This window comes from Plecotus auritus (assembly GCF_963455305.1).
Source record: "Plecotus auritus genome assembly, chromosome: 1".
Taxonomy (NCBI): Eukaryota; Metazoa; Chordata; class Mammalia; order Chiroptera; family Vespertilionidae; genus Plecotus; species Plecotus auritus.
The window spans coordinates 213,815,331-213,837,201 of record NC_137770.1 but is presented as its reverse complement, the minus strand read 5'-3'; the positions used below and the strand labels follow the sequence as shown (position 1 = coordinate 213,837,201).

Genomic DNA, 21,871 nt, shown 5'->3' with positions numbered 1-21,871 from the left:
ATGTCTAGGCCTCAAATGTTCAAACACTGCTTTACTGAGCAGTGCTGTGCATGGAGGTTTTGTTATTGTTTTTAAAGGACCAAGGAACATTACACTATAGACAGCAAACATTTTTTCGTAGAAGAGTTTGCAGTGTGGATACATTTTCCCACCTGTATTAAAGACTTTAAATGGACTTTCATATAGATATGATAGTAGAGGCCATTCGAAGATGCTGACCGTTTTACTAACATTTCCCAAGTGGGCAAAACAGGCAATGTGTGCCATTGGTTCTGTCATACTGGCCTTTGGCTGTAATCATAAAAAGTGTCCCCCACATGGAAAAGGCAGGACATAAAACTAGAAAAAGGTTGGAGCTCTATGAAGCAAATTTGAAAGGAGTTACCTTTACTTTTCTCTTAAGTTGAGCACAGGAGGGCAGTGCAGAGGCACCTGGATGTGGGCCCTCCCACTGCTGTCCTGCAGTAGAACAGATTTGGATGCCCAGGTAGAGTCCTCGGAGGGCTAGAGACTGTGCCCACATTAGAAGAGCCAGTTCTCTAGTATAAAGAGTACAAGGCAAAACACAACAAACCACAAATTAAATACATGACACTGAAATCACTGATAGAAAACAGAACACACAGATATTTAAAAATATAAATAAATACGTTTAGCCATTTTTATTCAAGAAACCCAGAGAACTGCTTACAAAGCAATTTCTTCTTTAAAACCACTCTAAATTCTTCTGTAAATACTCACTATTTTGATTGTCACTTAACACAGCACCTCAGTGTTTGCTGGTGGTGGTGATGGAATTTCACTTAATCTCTTCATAAACTATATTCTATTTCTTAAAGATCGTTTCCTTAGGAAAACCCAGGCAGCTTACAAAATATGTTAAATACTCAAAACAACCTGCAAAGTATTTTATTTAAGAAAAACAAGGAATGTAGTGTTAAATTATGACATGTGGGGGAAATATGCAAAACAGTCACATGGGAAGAAAGTGTTTTAATCTTTAAAATCCACTTTTGTTTAATTTCTTGTGAGCTGTTCAATACTGTTAAGTATCCTGAATTATAACCAACAAAATTCATCCCCAGTGTTTCCACAGAAGTCATTAAAATAAGACCAAATTACACATTTTTCTTTTCTTCAACCAAAGTAGTCCTTTTTGTGCAAAAATATTACAAGAGCAATTCAAATGGGAACGCTGAAATGACATGCCAACATTTCAGAGCACATTGAAAACACCCAGAATAATTCTTGAAATGACTGTAGTCTAAAATATTACTAACAATCATTTTTAGGTTAGTTCTATACATTTATTCACACTGATGCAATTTTCCTAGACTTTTGAAAATAAACAGGCTCTTTTGGTGTCCACACAATAGGCAAGATAGGTTTACAATAGTGTCTAAATGGAACTAGCATCAACAATCTCAACTCCACCACATTCAAAACAAAATCAAGTACATTTGGCTACCTTGAAATCACTCCCATAAACCTACTACGGTTCACTGGATCTAAACATTTCTCAGAAATGGGTCATTTTAAAATTTCACCTAAGTGATGATTTGGGGATCCTTTAGAAATGGTAATGCCTAAGATAAACTTTATCAAAATGAATAATTGCAATAAAGTGCTTGTTATATTTAAAAATGATGCTTTTAGACTGTGGTATGTTGTTTTAAGTGTGTGCTATTCCTACATAAAGGATCCCCAGGCATGAGAGTTGGGTCTTCTCACCTGTCTCAGAAAGCAGCAGCACTATCTTTTGGTAGGCTGACAGTAGGCACATTACCCATGCGGACGAGGCTATACTAGTGCTATGGCAAAGGGGGAGGAAATTAGAAAAGGTGGGAGGCATGTGGAGGGTGGTTCCTACTATATTCATAGTTATGTACAAATATATTAAATATGCTATAAAAATAGTCGACTCTTTTCCTTTGCAATTACTTCAGAAGCTCCTTTCAGAAGAATGCTCACCCAACCCAAACAACCTTAACAGGTTCTCTTTCTCGAATCACTATTAAAATGGCAGGAGCCGTTGTGCTGTTTCTTTTCCAATCAGTTTACTTCTGGCTAGACTCACTCAGCAATAGTAATATCCAGTGTTTACACCTTCCAACATTGACTCCCAAGGGGCTATGGACAGGGACACAGATATTGGAAAGGTTATAGATTTGAATGAGTTTAACACAAATGTTCATCAACAAACTTTCAATCACCAAAAAAACATAGAAAAAGAAAAAATGAATACTACCAGAGTAAAATGCTATTTGCATTTCACTTTTTAAAAAGTTTACCACAATGTAGTGGAAACATTTTAAAATACGTCGAGTAATATCCAGTTCAAAAGTACTTTCACCTATCTGTAGGACCCCTATCTAAGGATTCATCTCCCTCCTTTACAGAGCTGCACTGCTTCAGTGCGCTTAACCAACGGCAAGCAGTCCAGCAACTACAGCACTTCTGAAGAATCCAAATTACCATTTCACTCTTCCACACAGTATTCTATAACCGTTCAAAGACACTGGCATTGTCCTATTACTAGTACATTCCTAAGCCAGATTTAAGTGACAAAGCAGAGCACAGGACTGAAATTACCCCTTCAAGTCGAAGTTTGGAGACTGAACTGTAGGACTTACTGAATGCTACCCCCATCCGCTATATCTGCTTTTCTGCATATATTTTCCACTAAAAAAATAGAGTACTTTTGAGTGTAGATGCTCGGGGTTGCCATACTCCAGCAGCAATTTTATTAGTCCTTGTAGTCTTCACTTGTTGTTAGAACTGTACCGACTCACGCAGTGCCACAGCAAGCCAAAGCAAGATAACAACTGCACAACAGCTAACAATGTGCCTGATCTTTAGTAGTTTCTTATCTAAAAAGTGCCACCCAGAACAAAATGTGTTTTTTAAAAGAAAAAATGACAGAGTAAAGCAGAGGAAAGATGATTTTTAAGTAGTTAGGTGTTCCTATTTTCTGTGTTGTTTTTTTATGACTTAAATTTAGTATTTTAATCAACAACACTGGCTACAGAAATTAAGGAAGAACAGGCAACTGCTGAATCTTCATTAGAAAGTCAAGTCTCCATTCATGGGGGAGGGGGCAGGGACAGGTCTGCAATCCAAGTCCAAGAGAAGCAGGAGGAACAGTTAAAGGAGCTAAGAGGCAGCTGGTGCTTACTAGCTCTTCCAACACAGCAATGTCTGCTGACAGCAGAGGAAAGCAGCTAGTTGCTTCTTTAAATTTAGTAATCAATTCTAAGCAGAAAAAAGTGAACTGTCAGAAACAACAGTAATTATAAATGCAAAATTAGTGCCTAGGCTTTGCTTTTTGTTCATCTAAGTACACAGTACTCATGGTCCACCATCTTTCTTTTAAGTGTGATATTTGGAGGATATACCTTAATATAATAGTTTTTCATATATTTTATTAGCTAAATCCATTATCACTAGATATCACCAATGAATGAAAGAGGCACAACTCACTATATGGAATGGCATGATAAGGTTAACATAGGCAATTTGAAAGGGGAGAGAATAATACTGTTGCCATATTTACAACATCAATTTTGGTGTTGTATATAGGCTCAAGTACACACATATTCTGACAACTATCCTTGACATTCATGAGTCAGAAATCTCTTCTGGATGATCATTTAGCTAGGAGAGGAGCTCCTTGATATGTTAATTATTGATTGGTATCTAATGACACTTCTTTTATAGAAGGGTAGGTACCAACTTTCTTTGGTTGTTTTTGTTTTCAACATTTTCTAATTTAAGTGTGGCCAGGTATACTCTTCTACAGAAAAACAATATATCCCTTAAGGATAATAGCAAAGCTGAAGACAGAAAAGTCTGAAGAACTGTCTTAGAGTTCCTCTGACTCCTTTATCTAGCAATTCTGTATTAGGTTATTTTCATTGCTCAAAACCTTTTCTGTTGAACAACCTCAATTCTGTTATACATTTTCTTTTCAGGTCAATTTTTATTTATTACAGCTTGCTGTCTTCCTTTTCCACAGTAATAATTTTTGATATACTAGTAAGATATTTTCCTTTGCTCTACAGTTGTAAATTTAATTATTAGTACCATAGAATATATAAAATGTTTTTATGAATATAATTTTTGTTGGAATTTATTACCTTTGGAATATGATATTGCCAAATGAAATCTTAGTTCATGTTTAGAAAGCATGTGAGTTCCAATATTCTAATGTTGTAGTGAAGGCAAAGCAAATTCCTACACCTTTTTCTTTGTAAGAATCATATTGAGCAAATATTTACTGGTAATTCTTCAATGACTACTTATTTCAGCTTTAAAGGAAGTTGCTGATTTAGGAAAAACAATTTGCAATTACAGTGATGACTCTGATAGTGTTAGTATGTCATTTTTTATTTCTAAATTATTTGTATCTCCAGCCAAGAGATTCAAAGCAGTCTTCATAGGAACTTAGGAGAATAATGGCACGGACACTCACATGCTATTAAAAATGTACTAAGGTTTCAAAACTGCTACTGAAACCAGACAATGAGTTCAAGATGGTGAGTTATCACCTGAATCAAAATCAAGGCACTATGGGTTTTTTTCCCCCTCAAATAACCCTGAATCATTTCTGACTAAAAGAAACATTGAAATTGTGAAGGATAATAAAAAGATTCCAACAAATCCTAAAAGTTAAAATTCCCACCAGTGAGAATGTTAAAAAGTGCCTAAAATGTTTTGCGTGCAAATTTTACTCCTATAACTGAAACATTCATGAAATTTCTTTCAGGCTTGTTACAAACCATTTACTCAACTATTTCCAACTATGAACTATATCAAAATATGTGATCAAAACTCCCAACCTTCTAAAATAAAGCAGTGCAAATCCTATTTTCAAACATTATTGAAAAATAATGAAATGAAGGATACTTCTGAGTAACTTGAAAATCCTGTTATTTCAATCATTTAACCTGAAAAAAATCCATTCCCAGCAGCACATCATACCTCACTGAACAAACTGTGACATCACAGCCAAGTATGAACAAAAGACTTGTGCCCCGGAAAAGTGAATAGAACACTATCGTGTTGTAAACAAAAGGGAAAACAAAGGATGTATTAGTTTGCACATGGCATCAGAATCTAAGGAAATGTATTCATACCTTTAAGGAGGAGATAATGCTTTCATGCAGCATACAAAATGTTTTGCTTTCTTTCCTTTTATCCAGACATATACATAATATTTTTACAGCATCTGTACATAGAGAATTTGAATCCACACAACATTCTGAAATTGCGATTCCATCATTATCTGAGAAGGGAGACGGGCTTGGGAAGAGGGCCTACTGGGTCGACTGCACTGTCTTCATGGCATCATTGTAAGCAAACCCCTGATGTGGCAGTGGTGTGTCCTCTGTAACACTTGAAAACAGGCACAGAACCACTAAAAGTTACTAACATTGTTAGTGCCTTTCTGATTCACTGGAGGTCATATTTCTTTAGCTGAGCTTCTACATTTGGCAATATACTCTTTTTTTCATCAAAAAATATCTGGGCAATTAAAACACTGTCAGAATTGGCTATGGCCCTATGGTCATTTCCTGCTGGCGGGTATTGAATGTACATCTGCAGCACTAGGCAGCATTTTCCCTGCTAACTAATTCGAGGAATTAGAATACTCAATACTGCATATCTCATGAATCTACTAGAACTTTTCCTCCTAATCCTCAGATCATCTGAGCAACTCTTTATGGGCCAACCCTTCCTCCCGTGAGGTCAGAGAGGAGACGTGTGCTACTGCGGTTGAACCTTGGAAGGATCCGTCAAAGCGTCAGTCCTGTGCCGGCTCAGTTGCTGTTGCTGCTGAGACTGGTGTTGCTGGTGATGTGATTGAGGGAAAGTGCTCTGTTGTAGTGGAAACGCAGCAGAGAGGATAAGCTGAGCTGAAGGGTTCCCGTGAAGCAACCTAGAAGTCTAACAACAAATGTATTATGCAGCATTGCTTTACCCCCACTATTCTGTATACATTAAGATTTCCTTAAGTTTTCCACTTTTCATTGGGACAATGAAAAGGCAGTCACCACTACAAATGAAGGACACTTGCAAGCACACGGATAGATCCTGAACCTTAAGAACTATTAAGCTTTGCCAAAGATCTGGACAATTTGCTTTCTGTCTTTGTTATTAAGAAAAACTTTTTTTTTTTTTAAAGAGAGAAAAGAAATATCAATTTGTTGTTTTACTTATTTATGCATTCATTGGTTGATTCTTATATGTGCTCTGACCGGGAATCGAACCCAGAACCTTGGGGTATTGGGACAATACTCTAACCAATTGAGCTACCTGGCCAGAACACATTAACAAAAGCTTTTGTAAGATAAAGAACCCAGTACATTCATGAGCCCTACAGGATTACAACAGAGGTACATTTTAGAACTAGGTATTATATGTGAGAAAAGCCAAATTGTATAGTATTTACAATTTACATATGAGTGTATCTCTGAAGGGTATTGCTGATCTTACTTTGGAATGCTTTTTTCAGTGGGGGATAAGAGAATGTTCATTCTTTTAAGGGCCCTCATTCTGATAGACTTAGAAGACTGAGGTCTTAAGGCAAGACCCTCTCCTTTTTTAAGCTTTTACTTAATTCTCCTTGGTTATCTATCCCCATAATACTTTATAGCTTGCTATAAATTCTAATTAATAATGCATTTACAACAGTAAGTGAGCCAGTCATTAATAGCTGCAGTATAGGTTTAAGGAACTATGTATGACTTGAGAGAGACTTAGGTAACTATCTGTTTAGTTTTCCACATCACAAGGTTAGGAATTATATTTGAACTCGTAGGGTGATAAATTAAAAGTGTATTTATGCCTGAGTATACAATATAATATTAAATCTTCTAATTATACCATATGTTGTATAACTCTAAAATTGATTTGTCTACGTGGATTGGTCTCTAGCACAATCCTAGCCTAGCCTATATTCAAAATGGCTCCCCCTCTGCTAGAAGAGAAAAGGCTGGACTTCCAGATGTTATCATCTGCTGTGCGCCCCCCAATGAGAGTGCTAGAAACTTGTCCTGATTTCCTTGCTGAGGATACTGTATCCTTTAGAGAAGTAGATCCTGTCTAATACACCCCTATGAGATGTGTGTCTGCATTTTGGTCAGTGTGTTTATCATTGGTAGTCATATACAACAGCTAATTTAATATGCCTTATGCTATGTTTAGTGATTTACATGCATCATCCATAGCACCTCCATATTACAGATGAGGAAACTGAAGTTTAGCAAGTTAAGTAACCTGCCAAATATTATATTGTATACTCAGGCATAAATACACTTTTAATTTATCACCCTAGTAAGTAATGCAGAAGTGACTGAATCCCAAGGCAGCAGGACTTAAGAGCCCAAGTTCTTAACTATGACATATACTGCTTCCATAATATTTCTCTCCTAATACCAATGTATAATCAAAAATTCATTATAAAACTTAATCTTAAAAAATAATTTAAGATAATGCCTAATTTTTAAAAAATCCGATTTGATGCCCCTGCCTGGTAAAGAGTAGTTTGATGGGCTGCTAAAGATAAGAGATGAAAGAAAGGTGCCTTTCCTTGAATTCCAGAAACTCTAGCCAGAGAAGGGTCTATATAAAGTGTCTTGATATGGGCAGGTAGTAGCCCCTTATTCTATCCAGCAGTTTAAATAATTGGGTATGTCCATGGCAGGGCTAAATCTCTGAAGGACTGAACAGGGAAAAACATATAGCCAACCAGACAAACTTTGTCTTACAGAAATTTAACTTGCACAATTAGCTCCTATGCATTTTTTCAGATCGCTTATAAAAGTGTTCACTTAACGCCTCATTTCATTATATAAAAGTAAAGAGGTTTGGGAGAATTACCTGTAAAAACTGCTGTGGTGGTTGCGTCAGCTGAGCCTGAGACGGTTGCTGAGCTGATGTGAGCTGCTGCTCCTGGGAACTCTGCTGCTGCTGCTGCTGCTGCTGCTGCTGCGTGACTGACAATGTCTGTGACTGCTGCTGTTGTGCAGCAAAAGTAGGGTAGGCAGTCACCACCTGACCCATAAGCATGGTGCTAGGTACCATGACCGCCCCACAAGCTACGGGAGCAGTTACTAATTTGGTCACAAGTTGCTGACCTTGAGAAAATCTGAAAGAGGAAGAAAAGGGGAATCAGAAGTACAAAAAACATGCATTACAAAAGGCAGTGGCTGAATGCTTCTCTAAGATATACCCAATGATACTGCCAACTTAGTTTTTTAAAGCTGTATGTTTCAATTTTGTTTCATGTTTTTACAGATCCGTTTGGAGATACCAGTAAAACAATATGTGTATATAGCCTGGCCGGTGTTGCTTAGTGGTTGAGCTTTGACTTATGAACCAGGAGGCCACAGTTGATTCCCTGGCAGGGCACATGCCAGGGTTTCAGGCTCGATCTCCATTGGGGGCATTCAGGAGACAGCCGATCAATGATTCTCTCTCATCATTGACGTTTCTATCTCTCTCTCCCTCTCCCCTCCTCTCTCTGAAATCAATAAAAACATATTTTAAAAAAAGTTTTAAGATTATAGAGATTCTAATATTAAAGCTTCCAAATATAAGAAAATGGCATTTCTTCAAAAGTTTTGTTTCTAAGTCAGCTATTCCCACTAAAAGATATCATAGATTACTTTCTTGAATTGCCCACAAAAGTTTTGTGTAGTATATGTTTAAACACTTGGGGTTTGAAATCAAACATTGAGGCTTGAATTCAGAACACCTTCTTCACCTCCCCTTTAACTAGCTACAGGCTCTTGACCAAAGTATTATAAACTCACTTTTTTTCTTACCTACAAATTAAAAGACCCTAACACATTTTTAAAAAATAAGAATTAAATAAAATAATGTTTTGAGCACTTAGTATAGTACTAAACAAACTCAAGAAAGGCAAGCTACTTTTATTTCAAAACAAACTATGGTAGTGTACACCCTAACCATTGTTACTATATGAAAACTCACCAGTATCTGTATTAAAATAATAAAAGTTTCAGTGACACAAAGCCTGTCATAAAAGTTATATAAAAGTGTGCTGCAGCCCTAGCCGGTTTGGCTCAGTGGATAGAGCGTCAGCCTGCGGACTGAAGGGTCCCGGGTTCGATTCCGGTCAAGGGCATGTACCTGGGTTGTGGGCACATCCCCAGTGGGAGGTGTGCAGGAGGCAGCTGATCGATGTCTCTCTCTCTCATCGATGTTTCTAACTTTCTATCCCTCTCTCTTCCTCTCTGTAAAAAAAAATCAATAAAAATATATTTAAAAAAAAAAAAGTGTGCTGCAGAATTTGGCTTCTACAATATTTGGTAGCACATTTCTGGACAGGAAACAAAATCTGTTGCTACCTTTTTATTACAAAGTCCTTAAACAATGAATACATTACGTGTTTTTATTTCAAATTCAAAAATATTGGCTGGCCCTGGCCAGTGAGGTTTGTTTGGTTGGAGCGCCATCCTGTACACCAAAAGCTGGTGGGTTCAATTTCCAGTCAGGGAACATACTTACGTTGTGGTTCAATGCCCACTGGGGGCATGTGCGGAAGGCAGCCGATCGATGTTTCTCTTTTTTTTTCTTCTCTCTCCTCCTTCCCCCTTCCTTTCTCTGGAATCAATTAAAAAAAAAAAAAAAAAAAGGAGCCTGAACCAGTTTGGCTCAGTGGATAGAGCACGGCCTGCAGACTGAAGAGTCCCAGGTTGGATTCCGGTCAAGGGGCATGTACCTTGGTTGCGGGCACATACCCAGTAGGGAGTGTGCAGGAGGCAGCTGATCGATGTTTCTCTCATTGATGTTTCTAACTCTATCCCTCTCCCCTCCTCTCTGTAAAAAATCAATAAAATATATTTTTTAAAAAAAGAATACTGTCTGGAATAACAAACTAAAATCATGTGTTTAAAAAGAAAATTATTTTTGATCAATTAAGTTACAACTTTGGGATGACTAATGAACTCTGATAACTACCTTATCTGTCTGTCCTGAGTGAATGTAGTTACTGCAGCGCTCTGGGTACTGTTTTGTGGCATACTAGACGGGATCTGGACCATGCTTCCGGCTGCCGGCTGAGAAATCACCATAGTGTTATACAGGGGGGCTGTAAGAGTGCTCTGGGTCTGACTAGGAAGAGATGTTTGTTGGCTATGCCCGCTTAGGACATTTTGTTGACTCTGCTGGAAAAGAAGAGATTATAATGACAGATTAACTGAAAAAATTTACATCAGGAAGTATGCTTCTGGATCATCCTAGTAATAGTTGACATTACAGAAAAAGAAGTGGCAGGACATATTACTCTGAGAGAAATCTGACCACAAAGTAATGACTTACAGTAACTGAGAATGGATTAGTCTTCAATATCTTACTGGAATGTAAGCTATGATCTTAGAAAAGGAGCATGATCTTAACAGGGATAATATAAAGTAAACATAAAGACTTTATATTAAATGCTCCAAATGAATAATCAACATCAGACATTTTTCTATACTTTATTTGTAGCCCTGGGATTTACAGTTACAGATATACATCAATTACCAAAATTTCCTGGAATACTGATTAAAGCATTACTGCCCCAACAATTTATTTTTCATGTATGGTAACATGTTTCCTGGTCAGTTTCCTTTGCAAGTCAAACCTTTTTAACCTACAAATTTTTAAATGTCAAAATAGTGAAAGTATTTAACAACCAATAGTTTCACAACACTTTTGAACAAAATATTTTAATAATGACCACTTCTCAATATTATATTTTCTAGTTATTATTAAATTCTAAATATAGTATTGTTCAAGATAGAGCTTTATTTTAGTTGCAGCAATAATAGACATTTTAATTGTTGAACACTCCATAGCCTGTAGTAGTAGATAATATTACCTGACTTGATGAACTTTGTAAAGTCTGCTGTTGTATCATGTGCTGAGTTGTGCCAATGTGTCCAGTATTCATTCCACTTTGAATTTGGTTAGTTTGAACAACCTGGTTTTGCATATTTATAGGTGTGAGTTGCTGGATGTTAGATGAATTTCCAGAAGAAAGTTGAACAGAACCAAAATTCAAACCAGGGGTTGACTGTTGTAAAAACATCTTTAAAAATAACGATTACATTAAAATGAGCTTTGCAGATTAAAAAAAAAAAGATGGATGAACACATTAAAAAGAAAAAGGAAAAACAAGCTATGAATTAAAGTTTCAAAAGCAAGTAATAAGACTAAGACATTCTGAATGAACAATTAGCAATAAATAATTACCAAATAAAACATACCTCATAATCATTCCTCCAGTCATCCTAACCATATCATGTTTCCAATGGTTAGACTGCAGCTCTACATCACTTATTTACAATTTATGGCATTAGATGAAAGTAGTTTCCACTTAAAGTTTCCCTTTATCAAAATCCTAGTTTCTGACACTTGAGAATGGCTAAACAAATCAGACTATGAAATTATTTCTACTGGTATTTTATTAAAACAATGATTGATGATTATAAATTCTGTACCAACAAGTACCTAAATGTCTGTAAAACAATTTTTACATTATAAGTTAAAGCTTATTAAAAATTGAACTGCTAAAGAGGACTCCAATCTGGAGAAACAAGGATGCTGATGGAAATACTCCTAGAAATGAATTTTTAATGACTATAAGTGCAATCCTACTAAATAGGTAACCAATGAGTATTTACTGAACTATACTGATGAAATGTATCTCTTGCATGTCTTTTTAAAAAGATAATTTTCAGTTACAGCTGTCATACAATATTATATTAGTTTCAGCTGTACAACATTTATATAACTTACAAAGTGATCACCCCAATAAATCTAGTTCCCATCTGACACGATGCATAGTTATCACAATATCCTTATTATTTTTAATCCTCACCCAGGGATATGCTTGTTCGTTTTAATAAATTGATTTGAGAGAGGGAGGGAAAGAGAGAGAGAAACATCAATGTGAGAGAGAAACATTGATAGGTTACCTTCTGTACTCACCCCAACCAGGTATCAAACCTGCCACCTGGGTATGTACTCTGACCAGAAATCAAACCTGTGACCCTTTGATACACAGGACAATGCTCCAACCAACCACACTGTCCCGGGCTACAATATTATTGACTAAATTCCCTATGCAAAACTTTACATCCCTGTGACTACTCTATAACAACAAATCTGTACTTCTCAACTCCTTCACTTTCTTCACCCATACTCTCCAACTCCCTCCCATCTGGCAACCATCAAAATGATCTCTGTATCTATAAGTTTGTTTCTGTTTTGTTTGAATATTTATTTAGGTTTATAGTTTCTACACATAAGTGAAATCATATTGATGTATCTCTGTCTGGCTTATTTCACTGGGCACAATACTCTCTAGGTCCATCCATGTTTTTTTGCAGCTGATAAGTTTCGTTCTTTTCTTATGGCTGAGTCGTGTTCCACTGTATATATGTGCCACTTCTTTATCCATTCACCTGTGGATGGACACTTAGGTTGCATTCATATCGTGGCTATTTTAAACAACACTGCAGTGAACATATGGATGCAGATCTTTTCGATTTAGTGTTTAGGGTTTTCCCCGATAAATACCCAGAAACGGGTATTTATCCTTTTGTCCCTTGTTATAGCTTTTGTATCCAAGGCTGTTTTGTCTGATATAAGTACTCCAACTTTTTATTTTTCCATTTCCATTTGCATGAAATATCTTTTTCATCCCTTTACTTTCAGTCTGTGTGTCTTTTGATCTGAAGTGAGTCGCTTCTAGACAGCATATGTAAGGGTACTGTTTTCTTATCCATTCAGCCACACTATGTCTTTTAATTGGAGCATTTAATTCATTTACATTTCAAGTAATTTATATACTAGAGGACCGGTGCACAAAATTTGTGCATGGGGGCAGGGTGTGTGTGTCCCTCAGGGTGTGGTGTGAGCAGAACCAGCGCCATCAGCCTGCACCCTCTCCAATCTGTGACCCCTCGAGGGATGTCCAACTGCCCGTTTAGGCCCGATCCCACAATCCAGGACTGCTGGCTCCCAACTGCTCGCCTGCCTGCCTCCCTGATTGTCCCTAACTGCTTCTGCCTGCCAGCCTGATCACCCCCTAACCACTCCACTGCCAGCCTGATTGACGCCTAATTGCTCCCCTGCCGACCCAATTGCCCCTAACTGCCCTCCCCTGCAGGCCTGGCCCCCCCCAACTGTCCTCCCCTGCAGACTTTGCCCCTTCCAACTGCCCTCCCCTGCAGGCCTGTTCCCCACCGACTGCCCTCCCCTGCAGGCCTGTTCCCCGCCGACTGCCCTCCCCTGCAGGCCTGGTCTCTCCCAACTGCCCTCCCCTGCTGGCCATCTTGTGGCGGCCATCTTGTGACTACATGGAGGCATCCATCTTTGACCACATGGGGGCGGCCATCTTGTGGGTTGGAGTGATGGTCAATTTGCATATTATCTCTTTATTATATAGGATTATGATATAGGATATATAAAACCCTAATATGCAAATAGACCGAACGGTGGAACAACTGGTCTCTATGATGTGCGCTGACCACCAAGGGGCGCACACAGAACATGGTGGGCATTGGCAGCAGGTGGCAGAGTGCAGGGTGTCAGCCGTGGCAGGATGGTGGAGGTGAATGGGGGCGCCAGACCAAGGCGGGCGCTGGTTGCTGTCATTGGGGCGAGTCTCTGGTGGTTACTGAAAATTCTTTGCTCCCGCATGCCATGGTCCCGCCCGGTACTCACACCTGCTGCTGGCCCCTGCCCCAATCGCTCAGCGCCGTCAGCAGGTACAAGTGGCAGCTGCCAGCCCCAATCCCCTCAGGGCTTTTCCACCTTCCCCTGCTCGTGAGGGGCAATCAGGGCAGCAGCCGCTGCTCTCACCTGCTGACGTCTGCAGTGTCAGTGGGTGTGAGCGGAACCAGTGCCATTAGTGTGTGGGAGCAACAGCAGCAGGAGCAGGGTTACTGGCAGAATGGGGACCGGGGGCTGTGGCGGGAGGGCTAGGCAGGGGCACAGAGGATGGGCTGAGACTTGCACCTGTGCCGACCACAGCCTCGCGGCCCACAGTTCCTTTCAAGGTGCACAGTTCCTTTCAAGGTGCACTGGGCCCATAGTCCTATCTAATAAAGAGGGAATATGCTAATTGACCCTCATGCCGTCACAAAGATGGAGGCGCCCATGGCCAATAAGGAGGGAATATGCTAATTGACTGTCCTTCCCTCAAAGATGGCGGTGTCCACAGCCACAAGATGGTGGCGCCCAGTTCCCTCAGTCCCACCGGGGCGCCTGCCTCCAGAGTCCTCCCCCAGTTCCCTCAGCCCCCCAGCCGCCCAGGGCCAGCCCAAGGCTCAGGTAACCAGGGCCGGCCAAGGCTTGCGCTGCCGGCAGTGGCAGCAGCAGAGGTGTGATGGGACATCACCTTCCCCTGATCGCCGGGTTGCCTCCCACTCCTGAGGGCTCCCGGACTGTGAGAGAGGGCAGGCCGGGCTGAGGGACACCCCCTTCCAGTGAATGAATTTTCATACACTGGGCCTCTAGTTGATAAATGTAGTTATTGCCATTTTGTTATTCATATTTTTTATCTTTTTTCTTTTTAAAGAAGTCTAACATTTCTTGTAATACTGTTTTTTTAATTATTTATTGTTGAAAGTATTACATATATGTCACCTTTTCCCCCCATTGTCCTCTCCCAGCCTGCTCCTGACCCCCAGCCCTGGCCTTCACCACCCCCCTACCATTGTCTGCATCTATTGGTTATGCTTATGTGCATACAAGTTCTTTAGTTGATCTCTTATCCCCTCTGTAACACCTCCCCCACCATCCCTCTGAGGTTTGATGGTCTATAGCAGTGGTTGGCAAATTCATTAGTCAACAGAGCCAAATATCAACATTACAACAATTGAAATTTCTTTTGAGAGCCAAATTTTTTAAACTTAAACTTCTTCTAACACTTCTTCAAAATAGATTCGCCCAGGCCGTGGTATTTGGTGGAAGAGCCACACTCAAGGGGCCAAAGAGCCACATGTGGCTCGCGAGCGGCAGTTTGCCGACCACAGGTCTACAGGATGGTTCTGTCTCTGGATCTATTCTTGTTCATCAGTTTATATTGTTCATTATATTCTACAAAGGACTGAGATTATTTGATACTTATCTTTCTCTGACAGGCTTATTTTGCTTAGCATAATGCTCTCCAGGTCCATCCATGCAGTTGCAAATGGTAAGAGTTCTTATATTTTTTACAGCAGCATAGTATTCCATTGTGTAGATGTACCACAGCTTTTTAACCCACTCATCTGCTGATGGGCACTTAGGCTGTTTCCAAATCTTAGCTACTGTGAATTGTGCTGCTATGAAAATAGGAGTGCATATATCCTTTCTGATTGGTGTTTCTGATTTTTGGGATATATTCCTAGGAGTGGGATTACTGGGTCAAATGGGAGTTCCATTTTTAATTTTTTTAGGAAATTCCATACTGTTTTCCACAGTGGCTACACCAGTCTGCATTCCCACCAGCAGTGTACAATGGTTCCCTTTGATCCCCATCCTCACCAGCACTTGTCATTTGTTGATGATAGCCATTCTGATAGGTGTGAAATGGTACCTCATTGTTTTGATTTACATTTCTCAGATAATTAGTGACTTTGAACGTATTTTCATGTCTCTTGGCCTTCTGTATGTCCACTTTCAAAAAGTGTCTACATAGGTCTTTTACCCATTTTTTGATCGGATTGTTTGTCTTCCTTTTGTTAAGCTGTATGAGTTCCCTATAAATTTTGGAGATTAAACCCTTATCAGATGTCACATTGGCAAATATGTCCTCCCATGCAGTGAGCTTTCTTGTTGTTTTGTTGATGGATTCTTTTGCTACGCAGAAGCATTTATTTTGATGTAGTTCCATTTATTTTCTCCTGTTTCCATTGTCCTAGGAGACGTGTCAGTAAACATATTGCTACAAGCTAAATCTGATGTTTTGCTGTCTATGTATTCTTCTAAGATTTTTATGGTAGATTTTTATGGTTTCCCATCTTAGGTTTAAGTCCTTTATCCATTTTGAGTGTTTTTGTATATGGTGTAAGTTGGTGGTCTAGTTTCATTTTTTTGCATGTATCTGTCCAATTTTCCCAACATTTATTGAAAAGACTGTCTTGACTCCATTGTATGCTCTTGCCTCTTTGTCAAATATATGTATTTTTTTAATTAAAAAATATTTTTATGGATTTCAGAGAGGAAGGGAGAGGGAGTGATAGAATCATCAATGCTGAGAGAGAATCATTGATCGGCTGCCTCCCGCACATCCCCTACTGGGGATCGAGCACACAACCCGGGCATGTGCCCTGACTGGGAATCAAACTCAGGACCTTCAGTCCACAGGCCAACACTCTATCCACCGAGCCAAACCAGCTAGGGCTTGTTAAATATTAATTGAGCATAATGGTTTGAGTTGATTTCTGGGTTCTCTGTTCTGCTCCATTGGTCTACATGTCTGTTCTTGTGCCAGTACCACGCAGTTTTGAGAACAGTGGCTTTGTAGTATAGCTTGATATCTGGTATGTGAACCCTCCAACTTTGTTCCTTTTTTTCCTCAGGATTGCTGTGGCTATTCAGGGTCTTTTTTTTATTCCATATGAATTTTTGGAGAGTTTGTCCTAGGTTTGTGAAATACGCCATTGGTATTTTTAGGATATTAGGCTTTTATTATGTAGGATGGCCATCATTTTTTACAACAGCCACAACACAAAAACAGGTTTCTTCCTCATAATTCATATGCTTATTAAGCAGCGTCTGTTCATCTCTAAAGATTCTGAAGAGAGGACAAGTTCTCATGAGTCCTAGAATGGCTGAAGAAAGTATACCTCCATCATTAATATATAAAGAGAGGATGCTAATGGATGGGCATTGTGATATTTAAACCAATCACAACCAAAATACAGAACCAGAGATGATGTTCAGATGAACATTTACTCATGAAAACAGGTGGAGGAAATAAGATAAATAAAATAAACTAGGTACCAACCAACAGTTTTACTTGTCATTTTTGTCAGTCTTCAAACATTTCAGCAAAAGTGTGAAGTATCACCTGCTGGAATGCCGTTGGCATTTTAATGGGGATTGCATTGAAGCTATAGATTGCTTTAGGTAGTATGGACATTTTAATGATGTTGATTCTACCATCCATGAACACGGTATATTCTTCCACTTGTTTATATCTCTATCTCTTTTTTCAATGTCCTGTAGTTTTCCGGGTACAGGTCTTTTACCTCCTTAGTTAAGTTTATTCTTAGGTATCTTAATTTTTTTGGTGCGATGGTAAATGGGATTTTTTATTTTCTCTTTCTGTGAGTTCATTATTGGTGTATAAAAATGCCTTAGATTTCTGGGTGATAATTTTGTATCCTGCTACATTGCCAAATTCATTTATTAAATCAAGTATTTTTTTGATGGAGTCTTTAGGGTTTTCTATGTACAATATGATGTCATCTGCGAATAATGACAGTTTTACTTCTTTTCCAATTTGGATGCCTTTTATTTCTTCTTCTTGTCTGATCACTATGGCTAGCACTTCCAGTACTATGTCAAACAGTGGGAATCCCTGTCTTGTTCCTGTTCTTAGGGGAAATGGTTTTAGTTTTTGCCCATTGAGTATGATGTTGGCTGTAGGTTTGTCATATAAGGCTTTTATTATGTTGAGGTATGATCCCTCCATTCCCACTTTGCTGAGATTTTTTTTTATCAAGAAAGGGTGTTGGATTTTGTCGAATGCTTTTTCTGCCTCCCCTGATATGATTATGTGGTTTTTGTCTCTCAATTTGTTTATATGATGTATCACGTTTATTGATTTGTGGATATTTTACCAGCCTTGCATCCCCAGTAAAAATCCCACTTGGTCATGGTGTATGTGTAATACTGCTTTTATTTTTAACATAGACTCCTATAGCTTTCTCTTGTCTGAGAAGCTCTTTATGCTTCAATTCTAAATGATAACATTGCTGGGTAGAGTAATTGTGGTTGTAGGTCCTTGTTTTTTCATCACTTTGCATATTTTGTGCCAACCCCTTCTCACTTGCAAAGATTCTATTAAGAAATCATTTTATAATCTTATGGGAGCTCCTTTCTAGATAAATGCTTATCTCTTGCTACTTTTAGGATTCTCTCTTCAGCTTTAACCTTTGGCATTTTAATTATATGTCTTAGTGTAGGTATCTTTGAGTTCATTTTTTTGAACTCTCTGCACTTCCTGGACTTGTATGTCTATTTCCTTCATCAGATTAGGGAAGTTTTTTTCATATTAGTTTTCAATTCCTCTCTTTCTTCTCCTTCAGTTACACCTATGATGTGAATGTTAGGACACTTGATGTTGTCCCAGAAGCCCCTTAAACTAACCGCATATTTTTGGATTCTTTTTTCTTTTTGTTGTTCTGTTGCATTTCCTCTTTTACTTTATCTTTCAAATCACTGACTCAATCCTCTGCTTCATCTTATCTGTTGATTCTCTCTAATGTATTCTTCATTTCAGTCTTGTTTTCTATCTCCATTTATTTTTTTAAAATCCTCACTGGAGGATATGTTTATTAATTTGAGAGAGAAATACTGATGTAAGAGAGAAACATCGATTGGTTGCCTCCCATACATGCCCCTACTAGGGATCGAACCCCAACCTAGGTAAGTGCCCTGACCAAGAATCAAACTGGCAACCTTTTGGTATACAGGACGACACTCCAACCAACTGAGCCACCAATCCAGGGCTCTATCTCCATTTTTATATTTCCTGTCTCTATGTCGAAGTTCTCTCTGCAATCTTTGAGCACTTTTATAACTATAACTAGTGTTTCAAATTCTGTACCTAGTAGACTGCTTATCTCCATTTTGTTTAGTTCTTTTTCTGGAGTTTTGTTCTGTTCTTTCATTTGGGTCATTTCTTTGTCTCCTCATTCCTGCTGCCTCTTAGTGTTTTTTTTCTAGGTATCAGGTAGAGCTGCTACATATCCTGGTCTTGGTAGAGGGACCTTATGTAGTAGGTGTCCTGTGGGGCCCAATGGTGCATTCTCCCTAGTCACCTGAGCTGAGTGCTCCAGGTGTGTGGGTTGTGTGTGCCCTTCTGTTATAGTTGAGTCTTGATTGCTGGTGGTACCTCAATGAACAAGACTAACCCTCAAGCTAATAAGACTGTGAGGACTGGCCATGACTACAGTGGAGAAGCTGTTGTGCAGGGGCTGACCCTACGGTGCAGGACCCACTTTAGGAGGGCTCCGGTACCTGGTGAGTCTGCCCTTTGAGTTATTTGTGGAGGTGGTTGGGTGGTGCTCTGGTGTAGACTGACGTGGCCACCAGGTATGTTGGTTCTGGGACCTCTTTGCAGGTACAGGCCAAAGTTAGCTGCTGTCTATCCCCTGCCCAGGGCCACTTGGTATCAGCTACAAGGTGATCTGCAGAGGCTACCACTTGTGCTGGGTTTGGAAGTGCTTGGGAGAGGCTAAGCTGCTAACTGAGGCCAGCTGCCACTAGTGCTTGTGGCTACTTAGCAAGAAGTATGGGGCATGCTGAGGCAAGATGCTGCTTGTTTGGGGTTTGTGAACCTTAGAGATTTTAGGAAAGTCCGCAGCATGAGCCGTCTATATTGAAAAGCCACTGGAAACAGCTTGGGTGGGGAGGGGTCTCAGCGAATCACCAGGGCAGGGGGAACAGTGATAGCCAGGTTGACGGAGGCTCAAGGTATGGTGCGTGCTTGCACCTGAGGGGGAGAGCTCAGCAAATAATGGCTTCTGCCAGCCCTTCTGTCTGGGAGAAAGCTGCCCCTCCAGTCCTCACCCTAACCTACAGCCAGACATTTCAGTTCCTCCCTGTACATACCTGGCGTTTTTTGAGCTGCTGCCCCGGTGCTGAAGCTCAGAGGGCATAAGACCCTGTGCACGGACACTGTAAGAGGAAGGACTGGGACTCCAGCAACTCTCTCTCTTACTCATCCAAATCTGTGCTGGTTTTCACAGTCAGAAGCTAGGGGGACTTCTCTTCCTAACAGTGAAACCCTGGGTTGGGGGGACCTGGCATGAGGCTGGGACCCCTTGCTCTTCAGGGACATCTCTGCAACTGAGATATCCCTGCACATTCTCAACCACCAAACATGGATGTAGGACCAGCTCCTTTCGTATCTCTGCCCCTCCTACCAATCTCAACATGGCTTCTTCTGTATATTCTTAGTTATAGGACTTCGGTTCAGCTAGACTTCAGGTAGTTTTCAATGATGGCTGTTCTGGAGTTTAGTTGTAATTTTGATGTGGTCATGGGAGGAGGCGAATACAGCATTTACCTATTCTGCCATCTTGACCAGAAGCCTCTCTTCCATATCATTTTTAATTAAGAATACTCTATTTCCCTAAAAAATTAAAATGTGATTGGCATGCTTTGTTTAAATCAAATATAGTAATCTTACCTGCAGCCCTTGACCATGAACCATTTGAAGTTGTTCTTGAATTTTTCTTAGTTCTTCTTGTTGCCGATGAATATTTGCCTCTATCATTCGTGTCCGTTGTTCCAATTGGTCTTTCAGATGCTGCATGGCTCCTAATTGTGCTGAAAACTGAAACTGAAGTATCATAAATGAAGAAAGTGTAAGATATTTTAGAATTACTTATTCCTCATAACTGTGCAATGAGAAAAGCAAGCAGTATATCATGAGCTAAGAATGTCTTGCCAGTTATCAATGGATGCCTATCAGCCAATTTACCCATCTTTGCTTGCCTTTGTCATACTGGAGCTGGACTCTACAAATAGTTCTCCTTTGCCAGCAGGCACAAACTGAATGACAACAGTTTATGGTGCTGAAGAATACTACAAAGGAAGGTGCTTATCTTTCTGGTTCTGGTGCTCTTCTTTCTTGCTCTTCTGCCAGTGGATTGCTTCCTACTAGGTCTCATCCACGCTAGAAGGTGGTTCTCCAGCAAGTCTCACTAGGATCCAAGTGGTCAGCTCCTCAGAAAATTTTACTGGTACCCCAGAAGGTGGCTTCCTTTTCTCCAGCCCTAGCCTGTGGCACCTCAGTGAACTTCTCTACCATCCAGTGGCAACAGCCACACCTTAGGGGGTGTTGAGGAAGTCTTCCAAGTTGTTCCTTCCTTGGGTATTCTCCCTTTCACTATGGTTAGAGTTGCTATCAATATGTTATTTCTGTAGTCTTAAGAATTTAGTAGTTAATCTCTGTTATTAGTTAACAATCTCTCTCTCACTCTTTCTCTCTATATTTATATATACCAAAGCCTAAGTGACTGAACAACCGGTTGCTATGATGCGCATTGACCACCAGGGGGCAGACGCTCAACACAGGAGCTGCCCCTTGGTGGTCAGTGTGCTCCCACAGTGGGAGTGCTGCTCAGCTGACAGATAGGCACCAGACACAGGGCTCATGGCTGGCCGCCGCAGCCTGGAGACCACAGCAGAGTGGCAGCGAGCCTACCGAGCAGCCGTGGTGGCAGGCGCAGTGGGGTCAGGATAAGCAGGAGTGGCAGGAGGTATTGGACTGCCAGTTTCTGCCCAATCCTTGCAGGCTACACCGAGGGACCCCACCAGTGCACGAATCCGTGCACTGGGCCTCTAGTGTTTTATATAATACCCGTTCATATTTTTGACCCCTGAATGCACCTTGACTGATTAAAAAGTACACAGTAACTTTAAAAAACCTGAGATCATATTGTAGATCCATCACTTGTTAGAACAAATTCCTTAACTTGATTTCTACCCTTTAACAATGGAAAAAGTAGCCTGCACCTATAGTTATTCATATCAAATTCTGACATCCACAGAATGTCCTCTTTGTGCACATCATTAGGAACTTACAAAAATCTGACAGATAACCAACCATAATATTTTTCTCATATTTTCA

At 39.9% G+C, this 21,871-nt stretch overlaps 1 protein-coding gene across 6 annotated transcripts in view; it reads right to left on the bottom strand.

Annotated features, from left to right (window-relative positions):
• Positions 1 to 1,138: 1,138 nt before the first annotated feature.
• The window catches only part of CLOCK (clock circadian regulator), a 156,819-nt gene continuing 136,086 nt past the window's right edge, over positions 1,139 to 21,871 (bottom strand). For 3 of the 6 annotated variants that reach the window (XM_080640200.1, XM_080640201.1, XM_080640202.1), the window contains 5 exons: positions 20,426 to 20,578; positions 10,889 to 11,098; positions 9,988 to 10,193; positions 7,882 to 8,149; positions 3,765 to 5,946 (listed from right to left, as the gene is read on the bottom strand). In XM_080640200.1, the coding sequence (XP_080496326.1) occupies positions 5,767 to 5,946; positions 7,882 to 8,149; positions 9,988 to 10,193; positions 10,889 to 11,098; positions 20,426 to 20,578 (1,017 nt within the window). In that variant the 3' untranslated portion in view covers positions 3,765 to 5,766. Of the gene's footprint in view, positions 5,947 to 7,881; positions 8,150 to 9,987; positions 10,194 to 10,888; positions 11,099 to 20,425; positions 20,579 to 21,871 lie in introns of all 6 variants that reach the window. The other 3 variants (XM_080640203.1, XM_080640204.1, XM_080640205.1) reach the window with 2 other exon arrangements.